Source organism: Scylla paramamosain, chromosome 2 (genome assembly GCF_035594125.1).
Source record: "Scylla paramamosain isolate STU-SP2022 chromosome 2, ASM3559412v1, whole genome shotgun sequence".
NCBI classification, from domain to species: Eukaryota; Metazoa; Arthropoda; class Malacostraca; order Decapoda; family Portunidae; genus Scylla; species Scylla paramamosain.
The window spans coordinates 7507501-7530000 of NC_087152.1; the positions used below are offsets into that span (position 1 = coordinate 7507501).

Consider the following 22500-nt stretch of genomic DNA (forward strand, 5'->3'; position numbering starts at 1 on the left):
CACACACACACACACACACACACACATCGAGGTATGAGGAAAGCAACGTGCCAAAAAAAAAAGAAAAAAAGAAATAGCAGAAGAGCGCCAGAATAATCATGTTTTACTGTTTTTTCTTTTCTTAAATTATTTGTCACTGCGCTAAATGTCGATAAGTTTGAAGGAAGTTAAAAGATCGTGGGGAAGAAAATGAGGAACGATTAAAGATGTGAAGAAAAGAGGGAATAACGGATGGTGACACGTAGACTTTGGTGTTTGTTATCGCTTCCTTGACTGAGACTAATTGACAGAGAGAGAGAGAGAGAGAGAGAGAGAGAGAGAGAGAGAGAGAGAGAGAGAGAGAGAGAGAGAGAGAGAGAGAGAGAGAGAGACTTTCTCTTTCTTGTAACACATCTACCACGCTTTCCTCTTTTCTGTAACATTTCTCCTATGCCTTCCTCTTTCCTGTAACACCCCCCCATACCCCCTTTTCCCCCTCTCTCTAACACACCTCTAACGCATTCTCTTTCCTCTAATACACCCCCCATGTGTCTTTTTTTTTTTTCCCTGTCTCTCTCTAACACTCCTTCCACGCCTTCTTCCTTCCTGTAACACACCTCCCCACACAGACTGGCCGTGACCTCGCTGTCTCGGTGTGTGGTGTGTGTGAGTGGTCACTGTCCTACCAATTCTTTGTCGCTATAAAACTCTACGCTGGATTGGGTGACCAGTAAAGAACCTTAGATGAAACACACAAACACACATACTTGCAATTCTTACCTGTCTTTCAGAACCTGCGTCATTAGTTCAGGTCCATTCGCCCCCCACACCTGCCCGTCGAAGTGTTGTGCAAAGTAGGTGAGGCAGCTGTAAATCAAAGGGTGGGACGGGGAGAACTTGAGAACCCCAGCCGCTGCCCACTGATCCGATTCCAAACCAGTGCAGTTTGGGAGGGCAGAGAGGGACCGCGTCACCACAACGTCCATGTCTAAGTAGATGCCGCCGTATCGCCACAGTAGCAGCCACCTAGAGAGAGGGGGAAAAAAAAGAAAAGGAGCAAAAGCGTGTTATGAAGTGTGTTTGTTAAATGTATTTTTTGTATTTCGCGTGTTATGAAGTTCATTTCTTGTATTTCGTGAGTAGATGTAGCAAGGCGCGTATTTTTAATTATTGTTTTTAAGTGTGTTTGGCTCCTTCCACAATAGCAGCCACCTGGCGGGAAAAAAAGTAACAAAAAGCGTTTTATGAAATGTATTCCTCATATTTCGCGGGTAGAAATTGCAAGACGTTCTTTGAACTTATCAGAACTTGGTTCTTTATTTTGTATCTAATGTGTGGTTTTCTTCTACCTACGCTGAGTACTTTGCATTTTTTAATGCTGAACTGCATTTCCCATTTGTCTATCCATTCGTTCATCCTATCTAAGTTTGTCTGTAAGGTGATGACATGCGAATCTGACCTAATTATTCTACTTATCTTCGTATCATCCGCAAATTTACTAATATTGCTACTATTCCCACCATCTAAATCATTAAATATATATTTAAAAAATATTTATAAAACTGATCCCTGTGGCATCCCACTCGGATTTAGTGCCGTTTATTACAACTCTGTCGCCTGTCTCGTAACCACGACCTTACCCAGCCTAACACACTCCCATCTATCCCGTGCACCATAACCTTTAAGAGCTTCTGATGGGGTACCTTGTCGAACGCTTTACCAGGATGTCATAACTATAACCATTATCTGCCGCCTCGTAAACTTTACTTTAAAAACTCAACAAGTTCGTAAGACAAGACTTTCCCTTCGTGAAGCCATGCTGTGACTAATTTGTTATGCCTCTCTAAATGATCCCTAAAATTCCTCGCGATTACTGACAGGTCTATGATTAGACGTTAACGTTTTATTTCCTTTCTTAAAGATGGGTACTACGTACGCTTGCCTCCACATTACCGGTACCTCTCCTTAATCTAGTGATTTCCTAAAGACAGTAACTAGCGGTTCACTAATAACCTGTTTGCCTTCCTTTAGATAATTAGATACTACATATATCAGTGACTATTATGTATGTACATATACAGTAAAGTATGAAAATACCTTTGCATAAGAATGTCAGGATGCAAATATTATGTGATATAATTTTTCTTTCCATGCATTTAAAATACCTGAACTTAAATAAAACACGGATGAAAGAACGCTGCCGGTGCGGTGTTGTATCAATTTGAGGAAAAAATTGAAATGCCGTTCATGCGTGAGTGTCGCAATAGAGGGGCAGGAAATCGTTGTTATTGCCAAGGATATTATTTTGAAAGAAAAACTGTAGGTTAGAGTATTGCTTGAAAATTAGCTTTGGAGAGAAAAAGTGACAGTGTAGAAAAAAAAAAAAACTTCTCTCCTGCAAAAATTTTGTTGGAAAAGGTAGTACTGGCGGGATGGGCAAAGGGTGGGGAGATTGTTTTCCGTTATAACACACGAAGTCCATCACACACACACACACACACACACACACACACACACACACACACACACACACACACACACACACACACACACACACACACACACACACACACACACACTTTTCTCCCGTCTTCCCTCCCCGCCATCCAACACCAACATTTATCACAAAACAATAAAAAAAAAAAATAAATAAATAAATAAAAAAACTGATCTCAGCCTTTACCTGGCAGACAAAACCGCCTACCTGTTCACTCCTTCCCTCGCTGTTACCCACTCACTCACTACCCCAGCCTGACACATGAACATCCTCAGCCGACTCGGAGCCAAAGACGGGTACAAATACAATCCAGTTCCTACCATTGTAAACATCATTGCCAACCCCACTCCCCAACCCTCCCCTTGACCAGTAACCATTCAACCCTCCCTCCACCATTAAACTGTCACCCCCACTCAGTCACTTCCTCCCCAGAATTGACTGCTGATTCCGTGAAGAAAATACTCATACATATACGTGCGTACATACATCCCTTTCGTAGGCAAGGGTTGTAATGTGGACTAAAGTTTATAGTGTGCAATCTGTGAGTAGAATATTCATGTTTTTTTTTTTTTTTTTTTTCATTCTATTTTCAGTGCATATTTTTAGCCGGTTCGCTGAAATTTTCTTCAGCAAAACGGTTCTTGTCTGTGTTGTTGTTGTTGTTGTTGTTGTTGTTGTTGTTGTTGTTGTTGTTGTTGTTGCTGTTGTTGTTGTTGATGTTGTTTCTTACTTTTCTTGCTCTTTTCTTCTTCTTCATCTTCTTCTTCTTCTTCTTCTTCTTTCCCATTATTATTATTATTATTATTATTATTATTATTATTATTATTATTATTATTATTATTATTATTATTATTATTATTATTATTATCATTATTATCATTATTATTATCATTATTATTATTATTATTATTATTAACATTATCTATTCATTTATTTATTTTATTTTATTATTACCTGGGATAGTGGTCAAGAGAGACACTCAGGCTCTATCCGGCGAGTTTATTCCAGACTAGTTTCGCCTCCTTCCCCGCCCCCTGGCTTCTTCAGTTCCGCCATGAAGCCAAGAGCGAAACTAGTTGGGAATATAAACTCTCCTCAAAGCACCTGTGTCTCCCTCTTGACCTCCACCTGTTATCATTATTATTACCAACCTATCACCTGAAGGGCCCAGTTTGGCTCTCACGACTAAAAGAACCTTTCACTGACGAGCGAGCACCAACTGTGTCCCTCCTGGCTCAGAGGATGGGTGCGTGGTGTGTGAAGGGTCTCAGCCTCAGCCATAGATCGGGGTGTAGCTGTGAATGCTTTCCGGGAAGGTACAGCTGGCAGTCACGCGTCCTGCTCATGACACTCAATACCGTACTGGTGGAGTACTCACACACACACACACACACACACACACACACACACACACACACACACGATACACATAAATCGATAACGATACTGAAGTTTGCATTACAATTGATGCCTCTGGTACAGCGCGTCTGTCTGTGGCGTTCTAGGCAGATAGATAGACAGATAGACATATAGTGAAGTGAAGAGCAAATGTTCCACTGCTTCTTAATCTATTTAACCTTAATGCATTTAAACTCGTTACTTAATTTGAATAACTCTAGAGTGAACGAAAATGAGACTGCAGACTGCAATTTTAAACCCACGCGAACTTTTTTTTTGTTAGTCGTATGTACGTGTCTTTCAAAATTAATTATGAACTTGCATCACACCATTACATTAAGCTTGTCGGAAAGCCATAGCACCAGTTAAAATTACGTATCTTTCAAAATTACTTCTAAAGCTGCAACAGACAACTTCATCGAGCTTGAGGGGAAGCCACAACAGGAGTCAAAAGGTTAGCACACATTCTCCTGGTGACTGTCAGGGCGTTAAGATCTGTCCGTTAGATTTACACTATTTTGATTTAGTGTTTACATTCTCTCGTCTCTTAGCATTCACGGACTGAGTGGGATAGTGGTTCGGTGCTTTTTTCCTTGCAATGACGTGAACGTTCCATTGCTGATGTTCTCTCGATTAAATATCTTCATTAGGTGTTGGTGTTTTCGCGACTCCGGAGCTTTTCAAATGTGGCGAATGTTGTGATTTCCTGGTAGATTGAGAAAGAGCCGTGAACTTCAAAGTATTTCCTGTGTATTTGTTTCGCAGGAGGACCATGAATCATAGCCCTACTAGACGGTGTATGAGCAGGCAGCCTTACAAACAAACACTTCGGTTTTGATTTTCATGATATCGCTCTCAGAAGTGCCTCCGTCGAAATATGAGGAGCAGCTGACGTTTCCTCGTCTTTGTAGTATTTTTTTTTTACCTTCAATGGCGGGAGTAACCTTTGCTTCACTTCCTGGATTACTGTGTTCATTAACTTTATTAACAGGTACATTCCCTACCTGGCCACTATACCAAGGAAACGGAAACATTACACTGGAAAGACAGAACCTTACTCTCAGCGGCAAATCGAGGTTGCACTAGTAGGCAAGGCGTCGTCATTTTTAACCTTTTCATTGTTGTAAAGGACACGTGAATATTGCCTGAATTGGTACGAAATGTGATATCGACCCACTATTGTCACGTGAGGAATTATGGCCCCATAAAAGCACTAACTGTGAAGTAGAAATTGAGCATAACATTGGGAACGGTACAAGCTTAATTCACACACACACACACACACACACACACACACACACACACACACACACACACACACACACACACACACACACACACACACACACACACACACACGCGCACGCACGCACGCACGCACGCACGAACGCACGTACGCGCGTGCGCACACACACACACACACACACACACACACACACACACACACACACACACACACACACACACACACACACACACACAGAGAGAGATAGATAGATAGTTCGATAGATGTATAGATAAATAAATAGATGTATGGATAAATAGATAGTTCTCTCTCTCTCTCTCTCTCTCTCTCTCTCTCTCTCTCTCTCTCTCTCTCTCTCTCTCCCCTCCCGGGAGGGGTAATAAACCTGAGGGCGTCATTGTAGTGAGAAGTGGGCCACTTGCTCTCCTCCCAGGCTCTGCGGGCGTGCCATGCCTCGAGGGGCGTGTCCTTGAAGAGGCGCGCCGTGTCGAGGTGTGCCACATGAAGGTTGCCGAGCGAATCCGTGAGGCTGCGCAGGAGTGAGGAGTCGTCCACTATCTGGGAGGAAGGGGGAGGTGTGATGCGAGTGAATAGAGGTGCGCAATGCAAGCCCCACCAGTCAGTCAATCGGTCTCCTCCTCCTACCAAACACGAGCATCGATTTCATGATACAATTACTGTTCTGCGTCTTTGTATAGTAGGTTCGTGACTAACTCTGCTGCTACTAAAACTGTTATTTTTTTCACTGCCAACACTGCGGCGCGATATGACTGCGATGTTGCGGTACCTTCCTTTTTTTTTTTAAATCAGTCAGTTAAGTACTATTACTACTATTGCTGCTGCTGCTGCTGCTGCTGCTGCTGCTGCTGATGCTGCTACTGCTACTACTACTACTACTACTGCTACTACTACTACTACGACCATCGATTTCATGAAACAATAACAGTTCGATCTCTTTGTACGGCTGCTTCAGCACTAACGGTACTACTTTGTTGCTGCTATTATTACTATTGCTAGTACTGCTACTGTTACTACTATTGACAATCATAATTCAAATTATTACTATTATTATTATTATTATTATTATTATTATTATTATTATTATTATTATTATTATTATTATTATTATTATTATTATTATTATCATTATTATCGTTGTTGTTGCTGTTAACAGTAGGAGCATCAGTAGTAGTAGTAGTAGTAGTAGTAGTAGCACTAATGGTAGTTGTTGTACGAGTAGAAGTTGGGAATTGACTAATTTTTTAAGTAAGCCTATCTTATCTTCCATCATCTCTCTCTCTCTCTCTCTCTCTCTCTCTCTCTCTCTCTCTCTCTCTCTCTCTCTCTCTCTCTCTCTCTCTCTCTCTCTCTCTCTCTCTCTCTCTCTCTCTCTCTCACCTACTCACTCACTGTTACATAAAATTCTTATTACACCTGGAAAACCTCACCCAGTACTCTCTTCTATGAACGCGTGAGATGCGAGTCCTGTATTTATTATAAAGGCGCACTCGTGAGGTAAAAGTGCTCTAAGCATTATGTATAGGACCGGAGTGTTGTGGCAGTTAAATTCTGATGTATGCGTTCGCTCTAGGCAAGATAGAACTATTTTATACGCATGAACCTCTTCCTCTAGGTGTTTCTGAGGCCACATTAGCGAGATTCAACGCGCTGAATCCTGTATCAGTGTTCTGACCGCGACTATTAATGTGGTTGCTCTTGGGAGTGAGTTTTTAGGCGTTCCCTTTACATACAAGTGTGTTCAAAGTATGTACGTATGTCGAGTGGGAAGTGACGAGATAAAACACCGGTAAACTGATTTTTTTAAGTCTCAGCTCTTGTTATCTGTTCTATTTCAGTATTTCCCGAATCGTTCTCACCACCAGCAGGAAAGAATCAAGCACACATTGTAGATGAGAGTAAATTAAAACACGCTGCCTTCATATGTTCCTCCCGGTGGTGATAAGGTCTTGTGTGTTAATCTTCAAGGCGGAGGGAAATGAAGGAAAGGAAGGGAGTGCAGGGCAGGAACATGTGCAGGGAAGTGTACCATGGTTTGAGGAAAGGAAGACGTGGAGGGAATGGACGAAGCAGCGGATGCAAACGGAGATAAGGCAATGGAGGGAGAGAGGGAGGGAGGGAGGGAGGAAGTGAAGGGGGAAGGAAAAGAGGATGTGTAGTAAGAAAGCACACACACACACACACACACACAACATACTCTCTCTCTCTCTCTCTCTCTCTCTCTCTCTCTCTCTCTCTCTCTCTCTCTCTCTCTCTCTCTCTCTCTCACACATTCTCTCACACACACATTCTCACACACACACACACACACACACACACACATAACGTAAAGTGGAGTAGACAGCGGGTATAGGCATATTTGTTTAACTTAGGGATTGCCACGTATAGCTCTATTGCAGTTTCTCATATGTCCTTGTGTTCTTTCTCCCTTAAATTGATCCCAGTCCATTCTTACACACACACACACACACCACACACACACACACAACACACACACACACACACACACACACACACACACACACACACACACACACACACACACACACTACTTAAATAGGAACAAATAGCGGGTGTAAGCAAGCATGTCTCTCCTTATTAAACACCCAAACTCTGGTAGGTACAGGGTACGAGAAAGATTTAGGAGTTATAGTTAGCTCTGAACTCCGTCTAGGGAAACAATGCATAGAAGCCAGAAACAAGGCAAATAGGGTACTAGGATTCATTTTTAGGAGTGTTAAAAGTAGAAGGCCGGAAGTAATATTAAAGTTATACTTGGCGCTGGTCAGACCTCATCTAGACTACGCTGTGCAGTTCTGGTCCCCCACATTACAGGAAAGATATAGGTCTATTAGAATCAGTACAGAGGAGAATGACTAAAAGGATTCAGGGGATGAGGAGTATTCCTTACGAAGCGAGGTTGAAGCGGTTAAATTTACATTCTCTAGAGAGACGTAGGTTAAGAGGGGACCCTGATAGAAGTCTTTTAAGTGGTATAAGGGTTATAACAAGGGAGATGTAAGCAAAATTCTTAGGATCAGCAACCAAGGTTAGAACAAGAAATAACGGGTTCAAGCTTGAAAAATTTAGGTTTAGGAAGGAGATAGGAAAAAATTGGTTCTCAAATAGAGTGGTAGATGAGTGGAACGGACTCAGTAATCATGTAGTTAGTGCCAGGACACTAGAGAGCTTTAAGAGAAGATTAGACAAGTTTATGGATGGGGATAACAGATGGAAATAGGTAGGAGTGTTTCATACAGGGACTGCCACGTGTAAGCCTGTTCGCTTCTTGCAGCTTCCCTTATTTCTTATGTTCTTATGTTCTTATGTTCTTAGGTCCTCCCTCCCTTAAGTCAAACCATTATTCATCCTTACGCACACACTTAATTGGGAATAGAAAGTGGGGTAGATATACACGTCTTCCCTTATGTTCTTAATTCCTCCTTCCCCCTTTCACTGCAACACGAAACAGCAGCATCAGAAGCAATGGGTAAAGTCTTTATAAGCATCTCCAAGGAAGTTAGCCATGAAAAGCCAGTTGAAATATTGGATGTGGCTGTAGAACAAGTAAAGATGTCTCAGAGTGATTGGTAATTAGGGAACTTGTACCAATTGGCAAGCTTCCACACACTACTTACAGTGGAGGTCATAAGCAGATACACTGGTAGTTGTGGGTGATTTCCTCGCGGCAGATTCCACAGCACAAAACATCCTGTAGGTGAGTCTTTCGCCCCCGTAGCCCTCCAGGAGCATGATACTACCCTCAGCTGGCTCCTTCGTCTGCAGTATGATCGGGGTGGGGTGCAGCGATCGGTGCCTGGCGGGGAAAAAAGAGAGGTAGTGAGTTGGTAGTAATTAAAAGTTTATGATCTTGAGCTGCCACGTGCAGACCAGATGGCTTGTTACAGCTTCTCTTATAGTTTTATGTCCCGCCTCTCTCTCTCTTTCTTTCTCTCTCTCTCCCTCTCTCTCTCTCCTCTCTCTCTCACTCTCTCTCTCTCTCTCTCCTCTCTCTCTCCTCTCCTCTCTCCTCTCTCTCTCTCTCTCTCTCTCTCTCTCTCTCAAGTTCTGAAGCACTAAGCTTATTTTTTTTTTCTTCTTTTTGGCGGATCTCTTTCATCGAAGTTTATTTCCATCTTAATCCCTTTTATAATGACTGATATTTTACGTATTTCTTTAATTTTATTCCTTCCCTTTTTGCCTTCGCTCTCATTCATTCGCTTTCTTTTAACACGCCCCTCTTATTAACACTTATTCAGTTTCATTCCCTTTGGTTCCTTACACATTTTTTTGTTTAATTTCCTCCTCCTCCTCCTCCTCCTCCTCCTCCTATTCCTTATCTCGCACTCTCTTACCAGGTTTAGTGGCAGGCGATACCATACCACCGCCATCCATAGAGCTGTCATCACCACGATCCCTATCATCACCATCATGATCTTCTCCTTGCGTCTCGTCATTCTTCTTCAGTCAAGCGAATCTTTCCTTGTTATCTTAGAACCTTATCTTTTTTTTTTTTTTTCTTCCTCAGTTGAGTATTGTTCTGTTGACACTCTTTCTGGGTTGGTTTCCGGAAGGGTGTGATGGTGGTGGTGGTGGAAGGGGGTGTTAGTGGTGGTGGTGGTGGTGGTGGTAATAGTAATAGTAGTAGCAGTCTAGTTGGAAAATTCTTTGTAGCACGTTTGTTCCTTTTAGTTATCTTCACTACACTTCATTTAATCCATTGTACACTTTACACTTGCTTATTTCTCCTCACTAATGATAATGGCTTCTCACTTAGGTATTCCACAGCTCTGTATTGCTAAGATTTTTCATGATTATGCTCAGCTATTCGGTATTCTCAACGTCGTCGCTCTGTTTTCAGTTCCCATCCGTTTTCTGTTTTAATTGTCTATATTTTGTTTACACTGCCACTCATTGACACTATAAAATCTACAGTATATTATTGTTTATTCGTGTTCGTTCTTTAAAAACCAACTCTGCCATCATGTGCTTTGTTTTCACTGCCCTCACTTTTCTGTGTTTCAGTTGTCTGTACTTCTCTTCACACTCCCACTCTTCGGACACTGCAAATTCGGTTGTACTCCCTATGTTATTTTCATTCGTCTTCATTCTTTAAGACCTCCTCTGCCACTTCCTTGCTTTCCGTGATGTTCTGACACACTGAATTTTCCCCGCCCAGAGATAACAGGCACGCGATTCCCAAAACACTATACTGCCAAATAAAAAAAAACCGGTCCCCTCCTGTGCGTGTGTGCCTGTCTCGATAACTACCACTCATGTCCCCATACACTCCCGCGCTGGGACTCTTTCTGTTGCCTCTGGCCGATCGATGGTTACCTGGTCACCTCGCCAAACATGTTGCGTCCCTACTCAGGTATGAAAGGACTCGGCGTCCCCTTCAATGCTGGTGACACAATAAAAAAAAAATCTCTTGTCTGTCTTGAAATTAATAACACAGTGCCCTCTTCCTTCACCCGTATAGTAACTGACTGTCAGAACGAGTGACTAGTGCCGCCTCAGCTGCTTATCACTCTTATCACCGCTGATACTGTGTTGCCATAGTGACGTGTACTTATGTTCTAACTTTACTTGGTTTTATTTAAAGATTCGCGAGTTTGATATGCCAGCAATTGAATGGCACACCTATGTTTGGATGACTGGAGTGTGTATGGAGGAGGGTGAACTTTGTTAGTACTAAGGCGCTGTGGTGAGAAGTGAACGTGTATCTGTTGCGGGAATGAGTCTTTTGTGCCGTAACTTAAAATGCATTAAGGAAGCTCATTTTAGTCACGGACGGTGCATGTCCCATAAGGCTTGGTGGATGTATAAGAGCGTGTTCGTAAATATATAAACGAAATCAGAGTAGATAGCATCTAATGTATAATGGAAACTGCCGCAAGGAAGAATGTACACGATACGATATATTCTCATATCTCTAAGTAGGAAAGTTTTGGTGCTGTGCTGTGTAAAAAGCTGTACTAAATACCCATATGCCAGTAATTTACCATCTGAATTTGTTTTTCCTTCGTTTGAGGCGTATGAGAAAGAAGACAAACGCTTTAGCTGCCTCCTTTTCTAATAACTTTCATTAGATGTAATTACAACAATACTACTTAGCTCCGAGATATTCAAGTTGCTGGAAACAGGAATTCATCTTAAGTGGTCCGTACACATTTTGCGTCCATATTTTTCTACGCTTCCGTGATATTACCTTCTTTATACGTCCTTTCGCGTAAACTTGGATGATGAGGATGGAAAACTGTGTGAGCGGAGATTCAGTCTGCAAAACTTCTCATTCACACACGCACTTTGATATTTCCTTCTCCTCTTAGTTGTATTATGTCTGCGGGCTTTGTATCCATCCACGAAGCACCTTTGTTGCATGGGTTAAGTAGGACAAAGAGGAATGCTGAATGCGAGACACAGCAGCATTAAGAAGACCACGCCGCATGTTTTCTAGGAAAAATGCTGGTAGATTTTCTGGATGGCTGTTATTTTCAGGAATTTGTAACCTTCCGAGGCGGTTTGTTGTTCATTGTGTGCCTGTCTGTTTGTATGCCTGCATGCTCTCTCTTTCTCCCTCTCCCTCTCTCTCTCTCTCTCTCTCTCTCTCTCTCTCTCTCTCTCTCTCTCTCTCTCTCTCTCTCTCTCTCTCTCTCTCTCTCTCTCTCTCTCTCTCTCTCTCTCTCTCTCTCTCTCTCTCTCTCTCTCTCTCTCTCTCTCTCTCTCTCTCTCTTTCTGAGACTAGAGCTGCCCGTTCCATCACATTTTCTCACTCAGAAGTGTTGGTTACAAATCAAGTCCTACTGCGTGATTATCAAAAATGTTCTGCAAATAAAGAAAATAATAAAGGAAATGTTGCGCTATTCCATGCTAGCGATCATCCGGGTTGGCACCACTGCCTTACTCGGCACCGCCCTGCTGGACAGCTCAAACAATGCCTGGGATGACTAAGGTCGTTCAGGCGTGGGAGGACACGGGGCTCCACTCCATATTGAGTGACTATGGAAAGCAATGATGAATAAATATATTGATGAATATAAAGACTGAATAGCTGTGAATGATGGAATCTACCAGAAAAACATATTATCTTTGGTTTTCACTTATATACTCGTACTCATAAAAGTAAAAAAAATGAATGATTATTTGTATAAACCATAAATAGGAGGTAGTTATATTTTTGTACTTATCTATCTATAGATACTCGTATATTCATTCATTCATTCATTCATATCGAGGTTTGATGGCACAGTGGTTGCCACACTTGGCTCATAAGTATGTGATCCTAGATTCGAGGAACTTTGAGCTTGTTACTTTATTTTCACAAAAAAAAAAAAAAAATAGATGAGAACGTAATCCAGGGAGATAGTCTTCCATTGTCAGGAGAGAAAGACTTGCCTTCATTCCCATTGTTTTTCCTCGAAGATAGGACTCTCTCTCTCTCTCTCTCTCTCTCTCTCTCTCTCTCTCTCTCTCTCTCTCTCTCTCTCTCTCTCTCTCTCTCTCTCTCTCTCTGATTACCTTCCCACGCTCTAATAATCTCTGTCTGCTGCATATTCCTCAGCACTGCCTTTCTTTCTTAATCAGAATACTGGCGCATTCTCCACGACTAGTGAAAGCGAAGCTCGCTCTAATTTCTAGGTGAAACAGAAGAGAAAGGAGAGGTTAAGCAGGGTAGATGGCTCTGATAGGTCAAGACTAGGGTACACAATAGGATTAGCAGTGTGTAAGTATTGAGTAAGAAGCATGGTATTTAGAGAGAGAGAGAGAGAGAGAGAGGAGAGGGAGGACGAGAGAGAGAGAGAGAGAGAGAGAGAGAGAGAGAGAGAGAGAGAGAGAGAGAGGTAACGTGAATAGTAAATGGGTATGTTATCTACTACACTCAATAAAAATCTAGATATATTAAAAGCTCGATATTGAAAGGCCGTAAGATTTAACAGAACTGAAGTACACAGTCTGTCAGGAATCCATCACAGGCCAGCCAGGTAAGTGGAGGGGCAGGTAATACTAGCAGGTCGTTAATCAGCTTGAGTGGCCCTACAGCAGAGGCAGGCGGACAGGTAGGCAAGGCAGGCAGGCAGGTGGAGGTCGTCCCATTATGCAGTCTGAGAGGGGGTAAAGTTAAAGGCCATTATTCTCCCTGAGTGGCACCAGACAGAGGAGTGAAGTGTCCCTGTTAAGTGGCCGCCCAGAACCTCAGAGATATCAGGTGTTCCGCCGCTTGTCGATGCTTGAGGATTCTCGTAGCGGGGTGTAATGAGAAATGTAGCCTGTCACTCTTACTTACTTGGGAGGATGGGTTGGTGTGTGTGTGTGTGTGTGTGTGTGTGTGTGTGTGTGTGTGTGTGTGTTTATGGGTGGGTGGTTGAGTGTGTGGTCTGGCGGTTTGTGTTGTGTTGTGTTGTGTTTATTTTTTTGGTGGCGATGTTGATGTTTGTGTTGTTGTTGTTATTGGTGGTGGTGACGGTGGTGGTGGTGGTGGTGGTGGTGGTGGTGGTGGTGGTACTGGCGGTGATGATATTGTTGGTGCTGTTTGTTGTTGTGGTTGTTGTTGTTGTTGTTGTTGCTGCTGCTGTTGTTGTAGCACCAGCAGCACCGTCCATTTCAAGTCAAAAGTGGTTGTTGACACATGCATGTTATTTATATGTTAACCAGGGAAACTTTTTACATCATCAAAGAGTTTTTGAGATTAAAATTCTTTATTTACTTTTTTTCCAAGATCTAGACCTGAAAAACAGACCAGCAAAACAAGCAAAACGCGAGGATTACGAGCATAATACTGACATATAAACTTCAAAGAAATCACTAGTTTTTATTTTTATTATTATCTGACTAAATAAAACATTAATTCTATTATCCACATACAATCCCTGTGATGTGAAAGGGTTCTTTGGCATTAACATATTTTTTTCGTTTTTAAATCAAGATTTTTTTTTTTTTCATCATTAACTCTCTCTCTCTCTCTCTCTCTCTCTCTCTCTCTCTCTCTCTCTCTCTCTCTCTCTCTCTCTCACACACACACACACACACACACACACACGTACACACGTACACACAAAATCTTTAGATCTAGTGTGCCTTAGTAGCGCATTTTTCGAGGCAACCCAATTTGTAGGATGAAGAAAAAAAAGAGAAAAAGCAAACTCTTTTAGACTCCGGCAATGAGAGGGAAGAAACTGCTCCACGCCTCCTTTTCTCTTTTATTTCAGCTTTTACACACACACACAACACACACACACACACACACACACACACACACACACAAACGGCATCCTTTTCTGGTCTCTCTCTCAAGTGTTTAGAGTGTTTAGGATAAGGAGAACTAAGACCAGGCTGCTGTTGATCCGAACATCGTTCTAGAGGGGAGGGAGGCTGGGGTGACGTGTGTCTTGTATCTGATCAGCTGTGTGCTTGTCTGTGCTTGTCTGTCTATACTAATCAATAACGTTAAAGAAAAAGGTGAGGGAATACCCACCCACAAACTTATCTAAAAGCGTTTCACACATGATTGTTCAGGTACAGTGACGGTTACTAGTTAGTTAGAGTTTGCTTAGATTCTCATTTAGTGGCGCAGACTGATCCTCGTCGTAAACAAACACCATAACTGAGGTTGAAGTTACACCACCTGCCAGCTTTAACGTGTACACTATCACCGTACATAACAATCTCTGAGAGTCCGCAAAACTCGACTGTGAAAAGTAACAGTATAATGCGATTAGTAATGCTGTGGGTATTCTTTTTTTCCCAGCGGCACATGTAAACTGTTATAACTCCTGTGCTGCTCTACATCTTTTGGTTTTGTGAGCGCTCAGAAGTAATTAACTTAAGTACATGTAATTTTGCCCTTTCATGTGCGGCAGTGTGGTACTTTAGACAGTTAAGCGGTGTTACTTTTTGTTAGAGTGTGGTGGTTGTGAGGAGAGACAAACAAGTGGCGACTCTAATTACGCGGCGCTGAATCGGTTTCCTTTGTATGATTTATGTGTGCAGATGAAAAAAAAAATACATATATAAAAAAGTAAGAACTACAACTGCCTGTGTGTGTGTGTGTGTGTGTGTGTGTGTGTGTGTGTGTGTGTGTGTGTAGATATGTGGATAGGAGATGGAATTAAGAGACCAAAATCTACCATACTACTTATATGCATTAATCTCTCGTGCCAAACTTTCCCATTGTGATCCAAAAACTGAAGCACCTCATTCCTTTATTCCATTAAGTTGAACAGAAACGACGGTAATAATTTTGTAAAAGTCATAAAGCAATGGTCCCCACGTCTCTCCTTCAGCTCCGATCCTGTCACATCAGAAGACACTAGACATCTAGACATATTTAAACAGTTCAGGGACGTCCTTGCTATTTATCCATTGTACGAGTATTGTCTTCCCTGTTACTTACATATTTTTTTTCTTTCATTTAACACAGCTCCAATTTTTTTCTCGTTTTTTCTTTTCTTCTTTCTTTTATTCTTTCTTTTCCTTCTTCCTTGCTTCCCCTCCCTCTTTTATTCTTTCTTCTTCTTCCTTCCTTCCTTTCCTCCTTTCTTTCATTCTTTCTTCTTTTTTTTTCTTCTTCTTTTTCTTCTTCTTCTTCTTCTTCTTCTTCTTCTTCTTCTTCTTCTTCTTCTTCTTCTTCTTCTTCTTCTTCTTCTTCTTCTTCTTCTTCTTCTTCTTCTTCTTCTTCTTATTATTATTATTATTATTATTATTATTATTATTATTTCTTCATCTTCTTCTTCTTCTTCTTCTTTTTCTTCTTCTTCTTCTTCTTCTTTTTCTTCTTCTTCCTACTTTTCCTCTTTCTCTTCCTCTTCCTTTTCGCATTCTCTGTTTTCTTCTTTCTCACTTTATTCCTTCTTCCTTCTCGTCTTCCTGCTGCTGCTGTTGCTGACACTGCTTCTTTCACTTTGAACTCTGCCCTGCTCTCTATGTAGTCACTGGGAACTCAATTCTGACTCATGCTGTCCTGGTAGAGAAGATATCGCTGTTTTGCAACTCAGCTCACCACTTTATTGTTGGAGCGACAAAATTCCATTGCAGTTTTTCTTTCTTCACCCACCTCCCCCTCATCCTTCCTTCTCCTTCTGTTTTCTATCATATTAAAGTAACTGTTTTAAAGTAAAATTCCATGGCATTGAAACTTGAAAGACTCTATTACTTGCAAATTGAATTAAAGTAAAAGTTCTTCTGTCTTTACACTGCATCCACATATCCAGAAGCTCTTATCATTCTCTCTCTCTCTCTCTCTCTCTCTCTCTCTCTCTCTCTCTCTCTCTCTCTCTCTCTCTCTCTCTCTCTCTCTCTCTCTCTCTCTCCCTTTGGCATACATATTCCTCGCGGGGTCTCCTTCATCCTCCCACATCTTCCCTTTGAACTCTGCCACTCCTCAGCACCACATTTCCCTATCATTACCACCACCACCACCACCTCCTCCTGCTGCTGCTCCTCCTTCACTGCTCCCACCAATGCTGAGGCCTCCACCATTACCACCATCATTAAAAGCAGCGAGAAGGGTGAGGGGGGAGTAATATCAGAGCGACCAAATTTGAGCATCTTTCCTATTCAGTACGTTTGGAGGATGCTAACTATTCTTTTGTGTTCATAGGGACAGTGCGCACATAATAGTATTTAACTTTATCCATATTTCACTGTTAAACAAAGTTTAGAAAGTAAAATCCACAAATTACTGGTTGATATAAACTCTTTATATCATTATTTTTCTTCTACATTTCATAATTTAAAATTCGTTAATCTAGAGAGAATTCTTTTAGTCGTAATTTTTTTCCAGGTCCGCATCTTAAAAAGAAATGAAAAAAAGTTTCAAATGCAAAATTTTAATGTGATAATAGAAATATGTTCCTTACTTAAAGGAGGCACATTGTGTGTATGTTAATATTCTTTTGTGTTCATGAGAACAGTGTGTAGACAGTTGTTCTTTACTTTAACCATATTTCACTTTTAACCAAAGTTTAGTAATGAAGAAAAAAAAAAAAAAACTTTATGGATTGGTATAAATTTTCCATGTCAATGTTTTTCTTCTACCTTTCATGATTTAAAATTCTATTGTTTAGAGTGAACATTTTTAATCTCATTTTTTTTTTTTCCAGTGTAAGCACGTCATGTTCATGGTACTTATGCTTACATACGAATTGTCTTATAATACATCTCAAGTCGCCTTTCTTAGGAAAAAAAAATATATAAATAAATAAGTTAAGGATCGACTCTTAGAGAAATGGTCTTTTTTTTTTATTAATTAAACCTTTCACAACTATTTGGCACATTTTTATTTATTCACATTTCTTTTTGTACAGCCACCTTCAAATATTACTCTGGCTAGAAATTGCAAAATGTTAATCCTCCTTTTTTTTTTATAGACGATTATAAAAATTTCATATATCGTTTTTAGTGTTGTGAATTGTTGCATATCGACGTGGAAAGTTTAAGTAAATGCTGTTGTGATATAAGAACAATTCCAGATTTATAGGGTACATACACCATAGCAGTAACGTCACATAAAATAGGAAAAATTATTCACCATACCTATAGACTCCTTATTGACTATAAGACTACATTAATAAATTGCTGGAATGTGGCAAAGTTCTCTTATCATTACTGTGAATCAACTTAGAGACGACTTTGGGAAAAATAGTAGAGTATTAGTTATCACGGTGGAAAGGCCAAGGAAGGAGGAAAAGTTGTGTGTGGACCCGAATCTCCGCGAAAAAAAAAGAAGTGCTCAGTGGTAAGAAATTGAGCCGTGGACTTACTCGGCGGGTGGGAAAAGGTTTGCTAGAAAAATCATAAATACTTTCATCCACTCCACTAATACACGTCCGCGCATGCATCCGCCTGTAAACCACGAACACTGCGAAATAAATAAAAATAATAATGATAATAATAATAATAATAATAATTATAATAATAATAATAATAATAATAATAATAATAATAATAATAAAAATGTGAATTCCTTGAGTGAAAAGAACTTTATTTTATGTCCCTTCCTCATAATCTCTTGCATAGCTCGGAAGCAATTTGTTTCTTGACGGTCACGTAGAGGCAGTGAGTTAAAATGACCTTGATTAAAAAAAAAAAAAACTTGTCTTTTGTGTTATTTATTTATTTATTCATTTTCTTTGCAGTGACTAGAAAAGAGGAGGGATATGATTCAAGGGAAGCGCGCCAGGTGCTGCTTTTAGGGGACAAGAGGGCAAGAGCAGAGGCTTGAGAGGAAAAAGTCAGGATATTACGGAAAGAGGAACCACGCTTGAAGTGAAGCTTAATGAAGATTTAATGGTTCGTTGGATCCGCTTGAAGGAGAGACCGGAAGGTAAAAAAAAGAAAAGGAGATTAAGAAAACACACGCTTGCACACCTGAGAGAGAGAGAGAGAGAGAGAGAGAGAGAGAGAGAGAGAGAGAGAGAGAGAGAGAGAGAGAGAGAGAGAGAGAGAGAGAGGAGGGGGTAGAATAGAGTTACAAAAGAGCGAGGAGGGTATGAAGGGGAGGAAGGATGAAAGTGACGATGAACAAGGGAGGAATTGAACCAAATCACTCTCCCTCCACACTCCACCTAGTCCTCAACTGGCCAAGGTTAAGGTAACATCCGGGGGCTGCACTCGCCTCACTCCTATCACTCCTCTCTCACTGACCTCCTTCTCCCCTTTCACACTCTCTTCTCCTCCACTCAATAAATCTCTTCTTTCTATTTCCCTTTCTCTCTTTTCCTATGCTTGTCTGTCTTTTTCTTCTTTCTCTACTTTCTCGCTCTCATCTATCTTTTTCTTCCTTCTCTCGTGAGTTTTCTTTCTTATCTGTTCGACTCTTGACCAGCAGGGGCACAGGAAACGCAGGTAACAGTGCAGGTGTTTATTCACAGAAGGTGTGAACAGAAGGCTGGAGGTAGGTGATCTCCCGGCGCCAGGCCGCGCACTTCCACTTAACACGTATGACTGAAGCCTAGCTCGTTCACTCATACACGTATTCATGCCTCACACAAGTCTCGCTCATTCACTCGTTCACACAACTAGCTAACAACCACACACCTCCCCCGAGACATAAGGAAGATTCCTTATCTTTGTTATGGCTACCGTAACACATGAAACAAAGTTACAATGATTGAAGTACAGAAAACACGGTACATATACACAAAACAAACACAGCGTACAATGAACACGTACGACTAATCGTAGGTGCTACGGTGCCACCGCACCTGCAGTCGTCTCGGCTCCCTACGCTGTCGGCTGCTTCGACGCTCTGGTTGCTCTCGGCCACGGTGTACCCCGTTACCCTGATGCTCCGGGCTGCCGGGATGGTGGTGTTCCTCGTGACCCTGATGCTGAAGCGCTGCACCGCCATGAGCGGTGTGCTGCTCGACAGGAAGGGGAGCAAGAGGTCTATGTGGGCGTAGGTGTCTTCTATTACGCCACATCACGCGACCGCTGCCCATCTTGATGAGGTAGTCTCTCCTTCGCCCAACAGCCACGATGACACCCAGGCGATCCCAGAGGCCTGTCGTGTGATCTTGAACGTCGACGTGGCCACCGAGGTGCAGGAGAGGAAGAGTACGGGCGGACGCGTCGTGGCGAAGTTTCGCTTTCTTCCTCAGTCGCTCTGCCTTGGCGTCGCACTCATCAGCAGCGCGCTGCCACTGCTGAGCGTATGAGCGATGATGAGCCGGGACACAGGACCTCATAGGATGACCGAAGAGGACTTGTGCTGGTGATCGCCCTTCCGCCCTCGGAGTGTTGCGCAGTTCCAGCAACCCGCGAGCGAACGCATCCTCGTCCAGGTGTCCCTGCTGTGTGGTCGTGAGGATCAGCTTCTTCACGGACTTGACCGCTGCCTCGGCGTGACCATTGGAGCGTGGATAATGAGGTGAAGATACACGATGCTCCACCCCCCATCGAGCCAGGAAGCGCCGTACCGATGAAGAAGTGAACTGCGGTCCACCGTCAGTCCTCAGGAGAACAGGCACGCCCGTGTCGGCGAACACACCCCGAAGGACACGAACGAGCTGATCAGCCGATGCTGGACGTGAGCATGCAGACACGTGAGGCCACCCAGACAAGCGATCTACATACACGAGGTATGTACGGCCTGCTGCGTGGAAGTAGTCTGCAGAAACTGACTCAAACACCCTGCTGGTGTGTCCGTGTCCTGCCAGAGAGGTTCGTTGGCTTGGCTTGGTAGGAGTGGACGGCATAGTGAGCATCCAGAAACGACGTTCTCAACGTCTCTGTCCATACCAGGCCAGTACACCGTTTGTCGGGCCCGTCGCTTGGTGCGCTCCATCCCCTGATGACTGTCATGGAGTCGCTCTAGTGTTTCTCGGCGGAGGCTGTGAGGAATAAGAAGCCTCGGCCCGTAAACCACCAGGTCGTCGTCTACGGCCAGCAGACTGCGCACCGGCCAGTACGTACGCAAGCGGTGATCGAGGTCGTGGCAATGATCAGGGAAGCCCTCGATGATGACGTTCCTGAGCAAGCAGTACTCCCCGTCTCTTGCTGCTGCGGCACGTACCATTTCCACAGTCTGATCCTGGAGTGGTGCTAAGCGGACGCCGTCCTCATTGGTGGCAGATAACGCTGAGATGACCGCTGAGTGGAGAGGGTCGAGGTCACCAGAAGTAGCAGCATCCTCTTCCTCCACTGGGTCCTGTACTGGAGCATCGTCTGTCAACTCGATGGCCATGGATCCACCAGCCATTGCACGTAAACCTTCCTTTGCTTCGAAGACGCTGGGAAAGGCCTTGATCACAGCAGCAGCGTGCCCCGCACGCTGCTGTGGCGTTGGGTCGTAGGAATGAGGCCAGCTGATCACTTCTGTGGGCGTAGATAGAGGTGGCTGCGAGGCGGTCGGGTACTTGATGGAGCTGTTGCCGGTGTGCTGTTCTTCCCTGCGTAGCGGTCGGATTTGAGCCGGAAAATCTTCGGGGAGGATTCCGAGAGCGATGGAATCGTACCAGCTAAGCAGCGCCCCCTTCACCTCCTTCACCACGCTCACAACAGTCTCAGCTTCCCTGTCGCCCAGTTGCAAGTGCGACGAGAAAGTTCCTACACAGGTGAGGGGGTGATTACCGGCAGCATAAAGTCCATCACCATCAGCGGGCGCCAAGCTGGAGGGCGGGATTCCAAGGAGTGTTGCCGTGTCGAGGCCAATAACGGTCGTTTCGGCCCCAGAGTCAGGAGTCCACGTAATCTTGTCTCTTCCAGCGGGATGTGTGGCGGTAATGAGCACCTGGGGCGCAGGTCGTGCCGTCACCGTCTTTGTGTATACGCCTGATAAGAGCTGGTATACACTGGCACTGGCTCCCCGCCTCGGGCCTGCACCGCGATGAGGAGAGACAGTTGAGGAACTCCTCGAAGCTCCTCGTCGTTTCCTCACTGTCTGCTGACATACACTCGCAAAATGCCCTCTTTTCCCGCAGTTACGACACACTTTATCTATTGCCTGGCATCCCCTTTTGTCACTGCGACAATCTTTGCCACAACGATAACAGCCCGTGGGGCTTGAGCCCCCGAAACTGCCCTTCCTGTAGTTCGAGACAGCGTTCACACCATGGCTCGAAGAGTGAGAGCCGCCCCTTAGTACTGCACTACACTGGTTAGCGCTCTCCGATGCTCTGCAAATATCTATGGCGTTTTCAAGGGTGAGTTTCTTGTTTTCCAGCATGCGTTTCAGAGCCACTTCGTCTCGTGTCCCAACGACAATTCTGTCACGCAGCTGATGGTTTATGCACTGGTCGCAAAAGTCACAGAAATTGGCGATTTCCTTTACAGCACATAAAAAGTCGTCAAAACCTTCTTGCGTTTCTTGCACGCGGGAGTAGAAGTCTCTTCTATCCATGATGATGTTGCGCTGGCTTCGCAGGTACTCACACATTGCATCGAGGATGGTTCTTAACTCCGCGTCTCTCGGTAAGCTTATCCCGTAGCGAAGTGTACGGGTCCACTCGTCGTCTAGGACAGCAGCGAGTGCCGCCCTCTGCTCAGCCAGGGAGAGACAGTCTATCCTGGCGAGGGTTACGTATCCTTCAAACTTATGGCGCCACGTGTCGAACTCACGTAAAGATGCTGACGCCGTTAAGTGAGGAATGATGGTGGCGGACGTCGGGAACCTCGCGCCCTGGGTAGACGTGCTGCGGGCTGTGGTTTCGCCTTCATTGCTCGCCGTGGTGCGACTGGGAGCTTGTGTCCCCACTCTCTCCAGCAGCTGGGTTAAACGCTCCTCGCGAGCCTGACTCTGCTCCGACTGTCGCGCTAGCAGAGCCTGACTCTGCTCCGACTGTCGCGCTAGCAGGGCAGCCAGCGCCTCCAACTGCTTCTCCATTCTGCGCCGTACCCACTGCAGCCTTGTCCTGATCCTACT

At 43.5% G+C, this 22500-nt stretch overlaps 1 protein-coding gene across 1 annotated transcript in view; it reads right to left on the minus strand.

The window, feature by feature from the left end:
- The window catches only part of LOC135109468 (lactosylceramide 4-alpha-galactosyltransferase-like), a 21732-nt gene extending 11098 nt beyond the window's left edge, over window positions 1-10634 (minus strand). Inside the window, exons 1-4 of the mRNA XM_064020850.1 lie at window positions 9494-10634; window positions 8777-8955; window positions 5506-5678; window positions 760-1005 (exon numbers count right to left, since the gene is read on the minus strand). Of these exons, the coding sequence (XP_063876920.1) occupies window positions 760-1005; window positions 5506-5678; window positions 8777-8955; window positions 9494-9533 (638 nt within the window). The 5' untranslated portion in view covers window positions 9534-10634. The remainder of the gene's footprint in view (window positions 1-759; window positions 1006-5505; window positions 5679-8776; window positions 8956-9493) is intronic.
- Window positions 10635-22500: the final 11866 nt, after the last annotated feature.